A 15882-nucleotide genomic window follows, 5' to 3' on the forward strand; every position below is an offset into this window, starting at 1 on the left:
CATTTTGCCATCTCACAAAGCCCCACTTTGATAGATTTTTGTTTTCATGGGTGCAATTATAACATTAATGTTTAACCTTTTCTTAAAATTGTAGGCCTATTAAATAATGTTTCAAACACCTATTGTCATTTTGACAGTTTTAATGTGTTTTGCTGTTGCTTTGTGGTTATTTGTGACTGAGAAGAATTGGATTTTGTCAGCCTCATAGCACAATTGCCTTAGTCATATTTTGGCTAACTCTTATATTATTAATAAAAAATATAAAGTGCTTGCTAAAAAATTTCTTGTTTTCCGAAAATTTTCAAATATGACCTAGGCAATTATGCAATGAAGCTAACAGTTTGTGGTAATTTTACTGTGCCTGAGAATTAATAATAGTAAATACGGCAAAAGGATAAATAATTTTTAGGCAGTTGGGGTATTTATACTTAAAGGGGACATATGCTTTTAAATTCTTCCTTTTTACTTTAAATCATTCAGTTGTGGTCCGTTTAATGTAGAACTAAAATGTTTTGGTCTGATTCCTTGTTTTTGTAGCTCCACAAGCTCCTCTTTTACCCATGTTCTGAGGTGTCCGAGAGCAACTAATTTTGTTGCAGGCTCTTTAAATGCTGCTGAGGCACTCACACCCCACCCCTTCCATGTTGCAGTGCGTTCCACTACACCCCTTTCTGCCATGTTTGTAGTTGGATAACAGAGACAATTATCTAGCGGAGCAGAAACCTTTTATTCCCAATTTGATTAAAAGATGTCAACAACAAAAGACTTGTCCATCCAGCCTTAAATGTTTGAGCCAGAGTCTGTTCCAGAGCACGAAGAGCATGAAAACGACTAACCTTAAGAACCGTGCCTTCAAATAAATACATCACAATGGTGTGTTATTACTGTATTTACACCCTATCCACCCATACCAAATAACGTAGAAAACATAGTCCTAGATCTGTGCCCTTGGGTCACCGCCAACCCGTCTGCGTTTCTAACAGACTTTCCCTGCTCAGCGTCACATTCGCTGAGAAGCCAACTCTGGTAAACTCTGGTAATTGGCAGCTCCATAGTCAGAAATGTGGTTGGTGCTAGTGACAGCGACCATAGTCAAATGTTTGCCAGGGCCAGAATGGACGACATCAAATTACCTGAAACTGCTGGATAAGGATAAACGTAAATTCAGTAAGATTTCTATACATGCTGGTGGTAATGACACGCAGTCACACCAATTGGAGGTCACCAAAATTAGTGTTGATTCGGTGTGTAAGTTTGCCAAAACAGTGTGAGACGTCCTTTTTTCTGGTTCCCTCCCTGATCTGACCAGTGACGATATCTTTAGCCGCATGTTGTCATGACACCTAGACTACTGCTGGCTATCTAGGTGGCTAATGACGTGGGCTACATTTATAATTGGCAAACATTTTGGGGGAATACCTGGTCTGATTTGGAGAGACAGCATCCATCCCACTTTAGATGGAGCAAATTTTCTTTCTAGGAATCTGGCAGAATTTCTTGGTTCACCAAACTCTGACAACCCAGGGTTCAGACCGGGAAGTAGGGTCGTAGTTTAACACTGCTCTCAGCAGCTTCTGTACTGTTACCCACCCGTTACCCTATTAAGACAGTGTCTCGTCCACACCAAAACTGAACAGACTAAAAAATTATCTAAAAGGAGCAAACCATGAAAATCTGAAAAGACAAATAAAATAATTAAATTGGGCTTATTGAATATAAGATTTCTCTCTTATTTTGTCAGTATACAGGTCCTTCTCAAAATATTAGCATATTGTGATAAAGTTCATTATTTTCCATAATGTAATGATGAAAATTTAACATTCATATATTTTAGATTCATTGCACACTAACTGAAATATTTCAGGTCTTTTATTGTCTTAATACCGATGATTTTGGCATACAGCTCATGAAAACCCAAAATTCCTATCTCACAAAATTAGCATATTTCATCCGACCAATATCACAATATGCTAATATTTTGAGAAGGACCTGTAGTTCTAATTATTTAAATTTTCACATACCTCAAAATACCTCCTTTGAATATTTAATCCTTAGTTTTCTAATGAATATATCATCCACCAGGCCCTTATTCTCAATTTTTAGACCGGTTCTCAGACATCTTATCTTTAGTGTTAAATATAGATAAGGTTAATATAGTAGGGGATTTTAACATTCATGTTGACACTGACAGTGATAGCCTAAATATAGCCCTTTAATGCTATGTTAGACTTAATTGGTTTTACTCAAAATATTAACAAACCTGCCCACTTTTGTCTTCATTCTCTGGACCTTGTGCTGACATAAGGCATTGAGTGTAAAGAAATAACAGTTATTTCCTCATAACCCTAAAGTAGCCACTAAAGGAGCTACCACTGGTTTTATTGTATTACTGTTCTTTCACATAGAATGTATCCCTAGATTATTAAACAGTAATATAGTTGTATTTAGCGTGATTTTGGCATGCAACGATGGAACCATGCCAGGGACACGTCACGCCTGCTTGTGCGCTTCTTGCCATATTTTCTTTTTCCATTGCTGCAGCATGCATGCTGCATCTGCCATGTTGTTTAGCTGCTTTTCCTCTGCATCTTTAGTGATTAGTGCTGGATGACAGGGTCCTCTATCAATGAGATGTGCACAAGGTTTGGAAAATAATAAATGATAAAGAACTGTGAATCCCCCAAACAAAGAGTTGGTTACTATAGAGGATATCTCTGGACTACTTTCAGTAAGATTTTAAATACAGGCAGAAGTAATTTCTCTGTGACCAATTCTTATTTGCAAACCTAGAGACATTTGCAGTGAAGCAAATGTTGGTTGTATCGATGTTTGTATGGGATGCCAGAGCTGCCACAAACGTTTGGCTTTGTTCTAGGTGATGTACCCAAGGGCAAAATCCTTTAAACTAGAGCACCACGTAATGTCATAACTGAATTCATAGCTGAAGAATTGTTTTCTAAAAATAAAATAAAATAATGAATTCATTTCATTAATTTGTTTATTGATTTATAAAGTGCTTTGAAACATCCGAATAGGAGACCAAAGTGCATAAACATGACACCATAAAACACAAAATTGCACAGAAATGCATTCTTTGTCTTTTAGCTTAAGTTTCATTAATGTCCCCAATACGGCAGATCCTCTGTATATTTCAGTGTCACTAATACGTTTACAAAATACTTTAACTTTAGATTAAATCAGTTGGTAGTAACGTCTCATAATGCCATATCTAACAGAAGAGAACAATTATAAATTTATGAATTTAAGTCTGTAAAATATGCGAGCTGAAATCTGTAATAGAGAAGCATAAACATCTCACTTCATTTTGATATTAAAATGTACACAAGGAATAATGAGTCACGGCTGATAAGGGGAATAATGTATGCTTAATGTTAGCTTAACATAGTTTTTCACAGCACTGGACAAATGTTGCACATCTAGTAATTTTCATATTTACACAGGCTTGTGTCACTAAAAAATCGGTTATGACATAAACTGCGACCAGAACCCTGTAAAATAGGAAGTCATTAAAAAAAATGTAGTTTGAATTCTTTTTATACAAAAATGAAGTGTATAAGTGGAAAGAATAAATAAAATGTGTGTAATATGGCTTAAATGTTGCTTTTTTTTGCAAAAGGTTATTGACCTCCATTTCTCATGCCTGCTAAATATATTCAGCTCATGTGCAGTGTGTTGACATCATGATATTGAAACATGTAAGCTGCTTGTCAGAGGGATGATTATTCAGCACCACTGAGTAATTGTTTTATTATTTTATTACAGTCAGGATCCCAATTTGAAGAAAAGAAATCGTATGTCATCTCCATCTTGTTTCATACCATATTTCAATTTATAACAAAGCACATGAAAGTAGAGAAGCTCTAAATCTATGCAGATTCATATTTAGACTGTAGAGTAAAGTAGAACCAGAGATTAGTGACTTTCAGACATCATTAAGTCCATTAAAGTGGATAAGAAGAAAACGACTCATCTTACCAGCTGTTAGTTGGAGTTGGAGAACCTCTGCAGACTGATGTCCCAGCTTTCTGTCAGATGATCCTGTTGTGGATTTCTGTGTCTTTTTATGCAGATAGTGTTGTTCACACCCATGCACATCCAGATTCCTTACATTTTAACATCAAGGAAATAGACTGCATCAAGAGAATGTGTGGGTGATGACTTTAACACAGAAAATACTTTCTTTTTAGGAGCTCAGGGACTTACTTCCTGCTGCTCTTCTTTCACTGATCGCTATAAACGACATTCTCCTCAGTTATGAAGAACTATGATTTTTTTAAATTGTATTTTCTGAAATCTTGTTTTTCTTTAGCTATAATTTATTCAAATGTGAGCAAATATCTTTGACGTTTTTTATGTAAGTTTTGAGACATTTAAAAATGCTGCTGCATTGCTTTGGGTCAGAGTAAGAAACAATGATTTATGTCACTCAACTAAAAAAGAGAAAAAGTAGATTGTTAGTTACATGCTCTAAATGTACTTATTCAACTACATGTACATGTATTTCATTTTCAGATTATAAGACACTGTTCCACATCTGAAAAGGAACCATGACTACAGCAAAGAATTATGGTTTTCTTTTCTTTTCAGAAACAAAACTGTAAAACATGCGAGGTGTGAGGTGGAAATCCTGGTCATGGTTTAAGTTCAAACTAAAGTAGAAGCCTGACTCTTCCATTGTGACCGCATCTTGGTGTGTCAATTAAATTTTTTTTTCTAAATGTAAAAAAGATTTAAAGGATTCTGAGTGTTTAAGGCAAAATATGTTGAGTTGGTCTTTCATGTGTCTGCAGAGGCCAATACTTAAAAATGAGGTTCCACCTGTTCTTTGCTACCTTTCTAAAGGTGCACTTTAGCCTCTAGGCTTTAAAGTTAGTTTAACCAGTTTGTGACAACAGCTTTGAAACTAAAGCTTTCCTGAGTATAATTCAGTTGCATGCCATGACCTTGACCAGCCAAACCTTTCTGTAGGTTTTTATCAGTCTTTTCACATTGTTTGTTGTCCTCTCTTTATGATAGTGTTGCTTTATTGCTTGTATCACTGAACTAAACTTCCACTGTGAGATAGATGGCTTCATATTTGACTCTAGGATACTTCGGTATGCAGAGGACTTCACTGCCAATTCAATGAATGCAAGGTGCCCAGTTCCTGTGGCTCAAAACCAGCCCAGATTATCAGCCCTTCACCTCCGTGTATCAGTTAGTGTGAGGAGTTTTTGCTGATTTGCTGTCGTATTTTTACCCAAACAAGGTACTGGGCATCATGGTCAAAGCAAACATTGGTTTAATATGTCAGGAGAATATTGCTCCAGAGATCATTCAGATACAAATTCGAAAACTTAAGTCATACTGCAATATTTTTTTAAAATGTCTTATTCCTTCAAGACTTCCAAACAAGCCATTCTGGTTGCTGTTACAAACTTTAACATTGGTGACATTTATGGGTAAAGTTCATGACTGTTGGACCCAAGGCCTCACTGATCGTGAACTGCACATTTTTGAGTTTTTTGTCATTTATTTGATCGTTGCACATTCTGATCTTGGAGTGAATCTACTGGGACATCCACTCCTAAGAAGATTATTACACGTACACCTTTTACAATCAATTAATATTAATGGCCAAAATTGCTTCTTTAAAAAGCCAAATAAGAACAAACATATTGAGAGATATAATTCTACTGCATTAATTTAAGTAAATCTCAGAATTTGTTTACTGCCATTTTTATTTTTTATCACTTTGGTTTTGAGTTTTCAGTCACTTTTGTCATTTTTAGTGAATCTTGGTACTTTATGTTTCGGAGGGTTTTTGTGGTTGGTCATTTTCCGTTTGGCTATGCTTCCTCTTCTTCCTGAGTTGCCCTGTGTGTATTCAGTTCAACTGTTCCCTGGTATTAGTTCCCTCACAGCTGCAGCTTGGTTGTTATCACTCACCGGTTCTCTATCCAATGATCAACCTACATTTGCTCCCTGTTTTTATCCACTTCTTGTTGTACTGTTCTCCCTTTTAGTGGACTCATGCATTTTATTCTCCTTGTTGATATTCTGATTTGCCTAATTTTTCTTCTGTTTCTGGAGACCAGAGTATAGACGTTTGCCTATAATAAATAGATAAATAGCACCATGTTTAAAGAAAACCAAAAGAATCTCAACAAAAACACATCAAACAAAATTTCATCCATAAGACATTGTGTTGACCATAAACTCCTCTATATAGCAAACTATTATAGAGTCAAATGTCAGGCCATATGTCTGACAGCTAACACATGGCCCAAACTGGGCAAGCAATGAAGAAACAATGCAATGAAGAGTGAGCCAAAGTTCTTACACAATGATGTGAGAGACTGACAAAGGTCTTACAGTAAATGCCTATGGAAAGTTGCTGTTTCATGGAAGGAATTTGAACTTTACTAAGAAGATCGTTGGTGGAGAAACTGCTGTCACAAACTTGTTAGACACAACTTAACATTGTATTCAGGAATGCATGTATGGGATGTACTGGTAGTCATCACGACAGAACGTTTGCTCCATACGTGGAATAGGGTGTGTGCATGCAGGCTGGCTCTCATTTTTAGCATTACTGAGCATCTGAGCCTTTCTGTCACTTTCCAGTGCCTGCAAGGTGTTATAATGGTGATGTATGGAGAAGGAGTGGCATTAAATAAGTTTGTACTTCAACACACTACTTTGCATATGTGAAACTACGCTCCTAAAGCTCCTAACCTCTTTAGCAACATCAACTAGCCGCTGCCAGCAGCTCCTTTTCAAAGCCAGGCAGGAAGCCATAAAGAGACTCACGTACCTCCTAGAGGCTTGGCCCCAACCAATAGCAGAGAAGTTGATGTTTTCCAAAGACCGCCTCCTTTGTCTCTGTCCCGCCCCGTTCATTTTTACATTTCCAGATACCTGTTGAGATGGAAAGGAATACAGCAGGAAAAAATGGGCTCAGTGGAATATAACAGTTGTTTACTCCTCGGTTTTGGAGCTGTGGTTTTTTAAAAGTGCTTTAAAAATAAAACTGGTATGAAATGGGTATGGTAGGAGAAAATACATCTATGTTTCGTAATTAAAAGGAAAAAAATGTAAAACAAAAAAATTATAATAATAATAATAAAAACATTTTTGTAAATATATTTGTAAAGGAAAAAATATAAAAAAAACACTAATAAGCTGGGGAAAATATTATATTAATATACTGTCAAACTGTCAAAAATTAAAGAACAAATAGAGACACTAAAAAACAACAATAAGGGCACAGAGATGCATTAGAACAGCTAAAGATCGGAATTGAAACATTAATTTATGTCTGATATTTTGATAAGTTATTAAATAAACATTTTCCTGATTCTGTTGCATTAATCCATTAATTGTTAAACTATTCATTGGGTGAATAATTCATTTATTAGGCTTTCTATTTTTTTCTGAACATCTTAATTATGGCAGGACTGGTCCTCCATAAAATGAATCGGAGACAAAGTTCCAGTCAAGTCAGAAAGTTCTAAGATGCTGAAACTTCAAACTACTTTTGGTACATCGCCTCCATGCTGACAGCTGCTGAACACGAGACATAGGTACTCTATTTTTCTATCATAGAACAGGTTTTCATCACAGTTTTTTTAGATAAACCTGTTGGGAAGTTAGCTCATTCTGCATCAGCATATTTCAGTTGGAGGCAGGGAGTCATTGTATTTACTTTGATTGAAAAATGAACTTTAGCCCAACATGGAAGCAGACTACGACCTGGGCCCACAACCAGGACACCAGTGCTCTCATAGAGGTGATGGGGGGCATGGTCCTGGGTCAGACCATTGAAAGTATGGTCTCCATGGAGGAAGCACCACAAAGATCAAGGTCAAGGAGGAGACCACTAAGATCATCATGAGGAGGGGCTTCTCTGACCGTTACCATGATAGGGACAGACACAGCCCTGACCACCATAACAGTGGGGATAGAAGTCCACTACAATTGACACTGGTAGTAACAGCAGGTGAGATTTACGGTTCCTTTTGTTTGTTTTCTCAGTCGGAGTTGCCCTCTGACCTCCCAACTACACAACTCTGAGCTGAATTTGAACCACTTTCGGTTTTCTCTGAGCTCTTCTAACTGAACTGTGAAGTGTGTTGATCTCGGAGGGAAAATAACGTTACATGTTTGTGAACCAGTAACATTTGACATTCTAACATCGTGACATTTAAATCATATGACAGGAGCAGCTAAACCAGGAAACGTAGTTCTATAGACCTAGAACATGTGATAAAAACTACAAATGTAAGAGAAAAAGAAAATCTGAACTTTCTCTACTTGTCATCGACCCGAGAAGAAAGGTTCTAGGAAATATGATATTTTGCATTATATTAAGTTCTTTTATGTTTGAGCAGCTTTTGTGAGACCAGTGTGTGTAAAGAAAAGGCATGAAGCTGTTTTGGTTTGTAATAAACTGAAACATTGTTTCTTTTCAGTCCAGATATGAAGTTGTTAAGCTATTGTTAACATGATGCTTTTGTCATTCAATTTAATGCTTGATTTTACCTGTTAAATATAAGGTTGTTGGAGTCTTAGGTTTGTTTTACTTTAAAAAAAGAACATAACTAACCTTTTAATAGTACAAGATGTTCTGTCCCTGGGTTTGTCTGTCAGGCTGTTAGGTTATTTTTCTCTTTGCCCTGCAGTTGTAGCTGCATCCGTGGGTGGGGACATTTTAGTTCAGGTGACAGGTTCAGTTTTTTCCCCCAAACTTTGTTTATTTGTTTTTAACAGAGATTATACAGTCATGAAAGATTACAACAAGATTGTACAAATAAAACAAACTGTACAACTCCTTATATGACATGCAATACATACAAAAGATTAACAAACAGCCCCCATTTACCTTATTAAAGTATAATAAATAACCACCACCCTTTAAATAAAAGAAATCAACTCTGCACCCAGAAAGATAGCTAATCATACACACATATGTGAACAAAGGAAGAGAGGAGACCTCCAGAGAAAAGATAGAGGATAAATATATAATCAAAAACTAGTCTAGGATAAATGAAAAGCTAGTTTGCCTAACCAGTAGGTGTAGTGGTTTCTAGGTTTGCATAAATTGATCCCCGCAGAGCTCCTGAACTCAAGTGTGAGATAATAAAGAATATCCCGCAGCCAATGTAAGAAAGAAGGGGGCTGATGTATTTTCCATTTAAATAGTATCACCCTCCTGGCAATAATGGCCATAAATGCTAGAGAATTTTCCTGAGATGGAGATAAAGAGGACGGTCCAGAGAAAACTCCAAATAAAGCGCTCAAGGGGTTCGGATATACCTTCTTTCCAGCCACATCTAAAATAGCCGCAAACACCTTAACCCAAAACGTATTGAACTGAGGACACAGCCAGAACATATGAATAAGATTTGCAGGGGACCTTTAACATCTGCCACAAGTTGGAGAAATACCCCTGTAGATTTTAAATAGACAAGTTTTGGTTTAGTTCACACAATGTACAAGCTTACATTGGATGAGACAGTGCCTAGCACATATTGAGGACTTACAGGGGTTGGACAATGAAACTGAAACACCTGTCATTTTAGTGTGGGAGGTTTCATGGCTAAATTGGACCAGCCTGGTAGCCAGTCTTCATTGATTGCACATTGCACCAGTAAGAGCAGAGTGTGAAGGTTCAATTAGCAGGGTAAGAGCACAGTTTTGCTCAAAATATTGAAATGCACACAACATTATGGGTGACATACCAGAGTTCAAAAGAAGACAAATTGTTGGTGCACGTCTTGCTGGCGCATCTGTGACCAAGACAGCAAGTCTTTGTGATGTATCAAGAGCTACGGTATCCAGGGTAATGTCAGCATACCACCAAGAAGGACGAACCACATCCAACAGGATTAACTGTGGACGCAAGAGGAAGCTGTCTTAAAGGGATGTTCCGGTGCTAATCCGGATTGTATCCAAAAAACATAAAACCACGGCTGCTCAAATCACGGCAGAATTAAATGTGCACCTCAACTCTCCTGTTTCCACCAGAACTGTCCGTCGGGAGCTCCACAGGGTCAATATAGACGGCCGGGCTGCTATAGCCAAACCTTTGGTCAATCATGCCAATGCCAAATGTCAATTTCAATTGTGCAAGGAGCGCAAATCTTGGGCTGTGGACAATGTGAAACATGTATTGTTCTGTGATGAGTTCACCTTTACTGTTTTCCCCACATCCGGGAGAGTTACGGTGTGGAGAAGCCCCAAAGAAGCGTACCACCCAGACTGTTGCATGTCCAGAGTGAAGCATGGGGGTGGATCAGTGATGGTTTGGGCTGCCATATCATGGCATTCCCTTGGCCCAATACTTGTGCCAAGGACTGCCAAGGACTACCGAACCATTCTTGAGAACCATGTGCATCCAATGGTTCAAACATTGTATCCTGAAGGCGGTGCCGTGTATCAGGATGACAATGCACCAATACACACAGCAAGACTGGTGAAAGATTGGTTTGATGAACATGAAAGTGAAGTTGAACATCTCCCATGGCCTGCACAGTCACCAGATCTAAATATTATTGAGCCACTTTGGGGTGTTTTGGAGGAGCGAGTCAAGAAACGTTTTCCTCCACCAGTATCAAGTAGTGACCTGGCCACTATCCTGCAAGAAGAATGGCTTAAAATCCCTCTGACCACTGTGCAGGACTTGTATATGTCATTCCCAAGATGAATTGATGCTGTATTGGCAGCAAAAGGAGGCCCTACACCATACTAATAAATTATTGTCCATCCCCTGTATGTACCCATGTTAAAATGTGCAACCAGAGCTCATCTGAGATACCCTCACACAAATCCATCTCCCAGAAGGTCTTTGTAGAGTTTAAAGATATTACACGGATGGAAGTGATTAAATTATATAGAGTCAAGATGAAATCTTTTAATTTAGTACTGGGCAAAAGCAAGGAGTCTAGGACAAAGTCTGCAGGCAAATAGGGAAAGGTGGGAAAGTTACTGCTAGCAAAACTGCGAGCTTGCAGATATCTAAAAAAATGTTGTAATGTAATAGGAAATCTGCCTGAAAGTCGTTCAAAGGTGGGAAAAACACCATCCATAAATTTGTCCTTAAAGGTCCATATGCCAAGGTCGGCCCAAGCTGTGAAAGTTTTGTTTAAAATAGAGGGAGAAAAGAAATGACTTGCTGCAACATGTACATGAGGGGACAACCCTTGCAGGCCAAAAAACACAGAAACTGGGCCCATATCTTAAGAGAAATTCTAACTATTCTGTTCTATGTTTATGCAGTAATGGAAGGTTGAATTGGTGGGTATAAGAGGGCAGTGAGAGATACAGGCTACATAGAATTTATCTCCATAGCTAGCCAGTCAGAAGGAGTGGAGGTTGCAGATTTAAGCCAGATTTTCAAAAATCTTGAATTTAAAATTGGGTAGAGCCTTCCCCTCTAATGATTTAAGTCTTTGCAAATATTGCCAAGACAACCTAGGAAACTTTTCCTCCCAAAGAAAATCTTAAATAAGAGCATCTATCTGCTTGAAGGAGTTGGAAAGAAAAATTGGGACACATTGAAAAAAGTATTAGAAACACGGAAGGACATTCATTTGTCATGATTTGGGGTTGTTTGGTTTTTGGTTTCGGGTTTTTTCCTTATGTTTTTCACTGTTCAAGTTTTGAATCATGTTTCTGTTTATTTTCCTGGTCATGCTTTTGTTTTGTCGTCTTGTTCATGTTTTGTCAAGTTTGGTTTTCGGATCTGGTTATGCTTTTGCTTCATGTTTTTCTAGTTTGTGTTCAAGAGTCTCTGATTTGTTCCAGTCACGTTTTGTTCTGTTAATTAAGTTTATTCGGTTCACCTGCTTCAAGTTAATATGTCTCCTTGCTCCACCTGGTTTTCACGCCATATATTCACACCTGTTCTGTTAGTCGTTGCGGAAACATTCTCAAACCAAGTCTTGTTTTTTTGATCATGCCATGCCCGTTTGTTTTGTTCCTGCCTCCTGCTGAGTGTGAGTTTTTGTTATTAAACCTTTTCTTCACTTACCATCACACTGCCTGCTCGTCTGCATTCTGGGGTCCGCATCAAGTAAACCATAACAGAATGTTTCCGCCAACAATGGACCTCGCGGATGAGCATCAGGCTAGCTCCATTGACCTCCTTACTTTCCTGTCTCGGGAGGCGGAGAAGTCGTTGTGCCGTTCTGCGGGGCTGTCAGTGCCGCAGTCGGCTTATGATGGATCCAGGTTGGCGATTCCAGTTCCGGGGAAAGGTCCCCTTCGTCGCCGTTCTCTGCCTGCTCCCCTGGTTGTGCACACTCTGGTCTGGCAGTGAGGCCCACGTCCTCCTCCCGCCGCAAGAAACGCCGACGTGCAGGGGTTCCCAAAACGGTCGGCTGGCGAGGAGGTGGTTTCCCAGCCAGCTGCAAGTAAGCCCGCATCTTCGTCTGCCACAGCACTGTCTCCCAGGCTCGTTGCACCTCCGCCCATGCCGTCTGCGCTCGCTCCAGCCCGGTGATCTGAGGCAACACCTGACCAGCTGGAGCAGCGCTTGAGGTTCACTGCACGCCAGATAAAGATCCTCAGGACGACTGATCTCCTGTATTCCTCTCCTGAGCTGATGGAGAGGATAAAGCAGATAGAGATGGAGTATGAAACGGCAGTAAGGTTGTTTTACTGCCATCCTCCTTCATCCACACCAAGCCACAGGAGCGCTGCTGCAGAGCAGCCCACGTCAGGTCTCCAGAGCGCTGCTGCAGAGCAGCCAACGTCAGGTCTCCAGAGCGCTGCTGCAGAGCAGCCCACGTCAGGTCTCCAGAGCGCTGCTGCAGAGCAGCCCACGTCAGGTCTCCAGAGCGCAGACCAGCTCACGTCAGGTCTCCAGAGCACTGCTGTAGAGCAGCCTGACACACCACAGCCTGGAGTGACGCCTGACCCTAAGTCAGCCTCAACCCCCTCCACATGGCGCAGAGGACACCGGCGACGCCTCTGCTCACGCCACTGAGGGTCCGGCTGACGCCTCAGCCACTGCTCACGCCACTGAGGATCTCGGCCACGCCTCAGCCTCTGCTCACGCCACTGAGGGTCTCGGCGACGTCTCAGCCTCTGCTCACGCCACTGAGGGTCTCGGCGACGCCTCAGCCTCTGCTCACGCCACTGAGGGTCTCGGCGACGCCTCAGCTCCTGCTCACGCCACTGAGGGTCCGGCCGACGCCTCACCTCCTGCGCACGTCACTGAGGGTCCAGCCGACGCCTCAGCTCCTGCGCACGTCACTGAGGGTCCGGCTGACGCCTCAGCTCCTGCGCACGTCACTGAGGGTCCAGCCGACGCCTCAGCTCCTGCGCACGTCACTGAGGGTGTCGGCGACGCCTCAGCTCCTGCTCACGTCACTGAGGGTCTCGGCGACGTCTCAGCCTCTGCTCACGCCACTGAGGAATTGACGCCTCAGCTCCTGTTCCTAGTCTGCAGGGAGTCAGTTAGGAACTGGTCCTTGTTCTGGCTTCTGAACCCTGCGACGAGGGGTTTGAGGAGGAAGCACCGCTGAACCCTGTTTTTGAGGGGTTTAAGGAACGTTTTGTCCTCGTTCTGGCCTTTGAACCCAGAGCTGAGGGTTCAGCCTCTGAGGGTTTACCAGGCTCTGCTTCAGCCTCTGCGGGTTCGCCAGGCTCCACGCCTCCGGAGTTCCACAGAGTTTCTGGGAGGTCCTCTACTCTGCTCAGTCGGCCTTATGATCTACCTGCAGTTTCCCATCGCAGGCCGTCACGGTCTCTACGCTTCTGTCGGCCTCCACGTCTTTGGTGCAGGTCGGGTCGCCCGCCTGAACTCTGTGCCTGCTGGGGACGACCTCCTGGTCGCCCGCCTGAACTCTGTTTTTGTTTTTGGCCCTCCTACCAAGGCCTCCACAGCCCGCTCTGGTTGGGTTGTTTTTGTTTCTGGCCCTCCTACCGAGACCCCCACCGCCCGCCCTGGTCGGGTTGTTTTTTTTTTTTTTATTTGGACTGTTGTGGGCGTCTGGTATCCGCCCTTAAGAGGGGGGGTTCTGTCATGGTTTGGGGTTGTTTAGTTTTTGGTTTCGGGTTTTTTCCTTATGTTTTTCACTGTTCAAGTTTTGAATCATGTTTCGGTTTATTTTCCTGGTCATGCTTTTGTTTTGTCGTCTTGTTCATGTTTTGTCAAGTTTGTTTTTCGGATCTGGTTATGCTTTTGCTTCACGTTTTTCTAGTTTGTGTTCAAGAGTCTCTGATTTGCTCCTGTCACGTTTTGTTCTGTTAATTAAGTTTATTCGTTTCACCTGCTTCAATTTAATCTGTCTCCTTGCTCCACCTGGTTTTCACGCCATATATTCACACCTGTCCTGTTAGTCGTCGCGGAAACATTTCTCATGCTCATGTCTTGTTCTCTAACCAAGTCTTGTCGTTTTGATCATGCCATGCCTGTCTTGCCTGCCCGTTTATTTTGTTCCTGCCTCCTGCTGAGTGTGAGTTTTTGTTATTAAACCTTTTTTCACTTACCATCAGGCTGCCTGCTCGTCTGCATTGTTGGGTCCAATATCAAGTAAACGGTGACATAATTTTTATACAATTAATGCGAGCTACCAGAAACAGCTTAAGCAAGGACCAGCACTCAAAATCTTCCTTGATGTTCAAGTTAGCTTTGAAAAGGTCCTCAATTTTATGCGTGAGTTGAATTCCAAGATATGTAAAGATGTCATTGGATACCTTAAAGGGGAAGTCATGTAATGCAAAAGTCTTAGCCACTAGATTAAGAAACTACTTTCTTTTACCTAAATTTAGCTTGTATCCTGACAGCTGACCGAAGTCTGAAAGCAAACACAAAATGGTGGGAATAGATGCTTGCAGATTTGAAGCATATAGAAGCAAGTCATCAGCATAAAATGAGACCCTCTCCTCTAGACCACATCGATGGATACCTGCAATTAAGTAGCTCCTCTTTAAATCAGCCTAAAGCATTGGTTCAAGCCATAACAAATTTTAAATTTAACACATTTAGGGCAGATCTGAAAACAAGCATATTTAGAAGCTGCTTTAATGTTTTTTTTCTTTGTATTTTTCAACCAGATTTCAACAGATTTATTTTGTGGATGTTTGAGAGAGATTTCAGGACCTTTCACTCTAATAGAAAAAAAAAACAACTGAAAAGGCAATAATTTAAATTATGTTTTTATCACATATAAACTACACAACTGTGAAGTTTTGATGTGATTATTCATTCATTCCTCCTTAAATATAAATTTCGCCAACATTTCACAAAATGGGATTCTTATTCAGATAAAAATGATTAAAATTAAATTAAATAATAAAATAAGATGCATTTTTGCAGTAACAGCAGTTCAGACCCTGACGTGCTGGAGAAAATGCATGATTGTGATGATTTAACCCTATGTGCTGCATATATACTTCTTTTTCCAGGATGCAACAGTAAAAGGAGCCCTAAATCACATCCAGTACAATCAGCTACCTGCAGAAAACACCTAATTGATTAACAGAGTCCAGCTGTGTGTAATTTCATGTCAGGAAGAAAGTTCTGGAGAAGTTTGAAGCAGGATTAGATTCTAAAACTATATCTCAAGCATTGAAAATCTCACAGAGCTCTGTTCAATCTATCATCTGAACCTACACTGACATTAATCAGAGAAGCAGCCAAGAAGCTCATGGTAACCCTGGAGGAGTTGCAGAGATCAACAGCTCAGGTGGAACAATTTGTAATCAGTTGAGCTGTCCACAAATCTGGTTTTCATGGCAGAGTGCCAAGACAAGACCTTTTATTTCTCAACAATTATTGTTACACATTTGCATTTAAAATGTCTTCATTGAAAGTAAAGAGGAACCAAAGTCAAATACCTTTTTTGTGTGTACAAGCTCGACAAATACAAG

At 40.5% G+C, this 15882-nt stretch overlaps 1 protein-coding gene across 2 annotated transcripts in view; it reads right to left on the reverse strand.

Moving 5' to 3' along the window:
* Window positions 1-15882, reverse strand: part of LOC124861937 (glial fibrillary acidic protein-like) — a 33948-nt gene that overhangs the window by 15179 nt on the left and 2887 nt on the right. For both annotated transcript variants that reach the window (XM_047355933.1, XM_047355932.1), the window contains exons 2-3: window positions 6818-6921; window positions 3997-4124 (exon numbers count right to left, since the gene is read on the reverse strand). In XM_047355933.1, the coding sequence (XP_047211889.1) occupies window positions 3997-4124; window positions 6818-6903 (214 nt within the window). In that variant the 5' untranslated portion in view covers window positions 6904-6921. The remainder of the gene's footprint in view (window positions 1-3996; window positions 4125-6817; window positions 6922-15882) is intronic.

This window comes from Girardinichthys multiradiatus, chromosome 24 (genome assembly GCF_021462225.1).
Source record: "Girardinichthys multiradiatus isolate DD_20200921_A chromosome 24, DD_fGirMul_XY1, whole genome shotgun sequence".
In the NCBI taxonomy this organism is placed as follows: Eukaryota; Metazoa; Chordata; class Actinopteri; order Cyprinodontiformes; family Goodeidae; genus Girardinichthys; species Girardinichthys multiradiatus.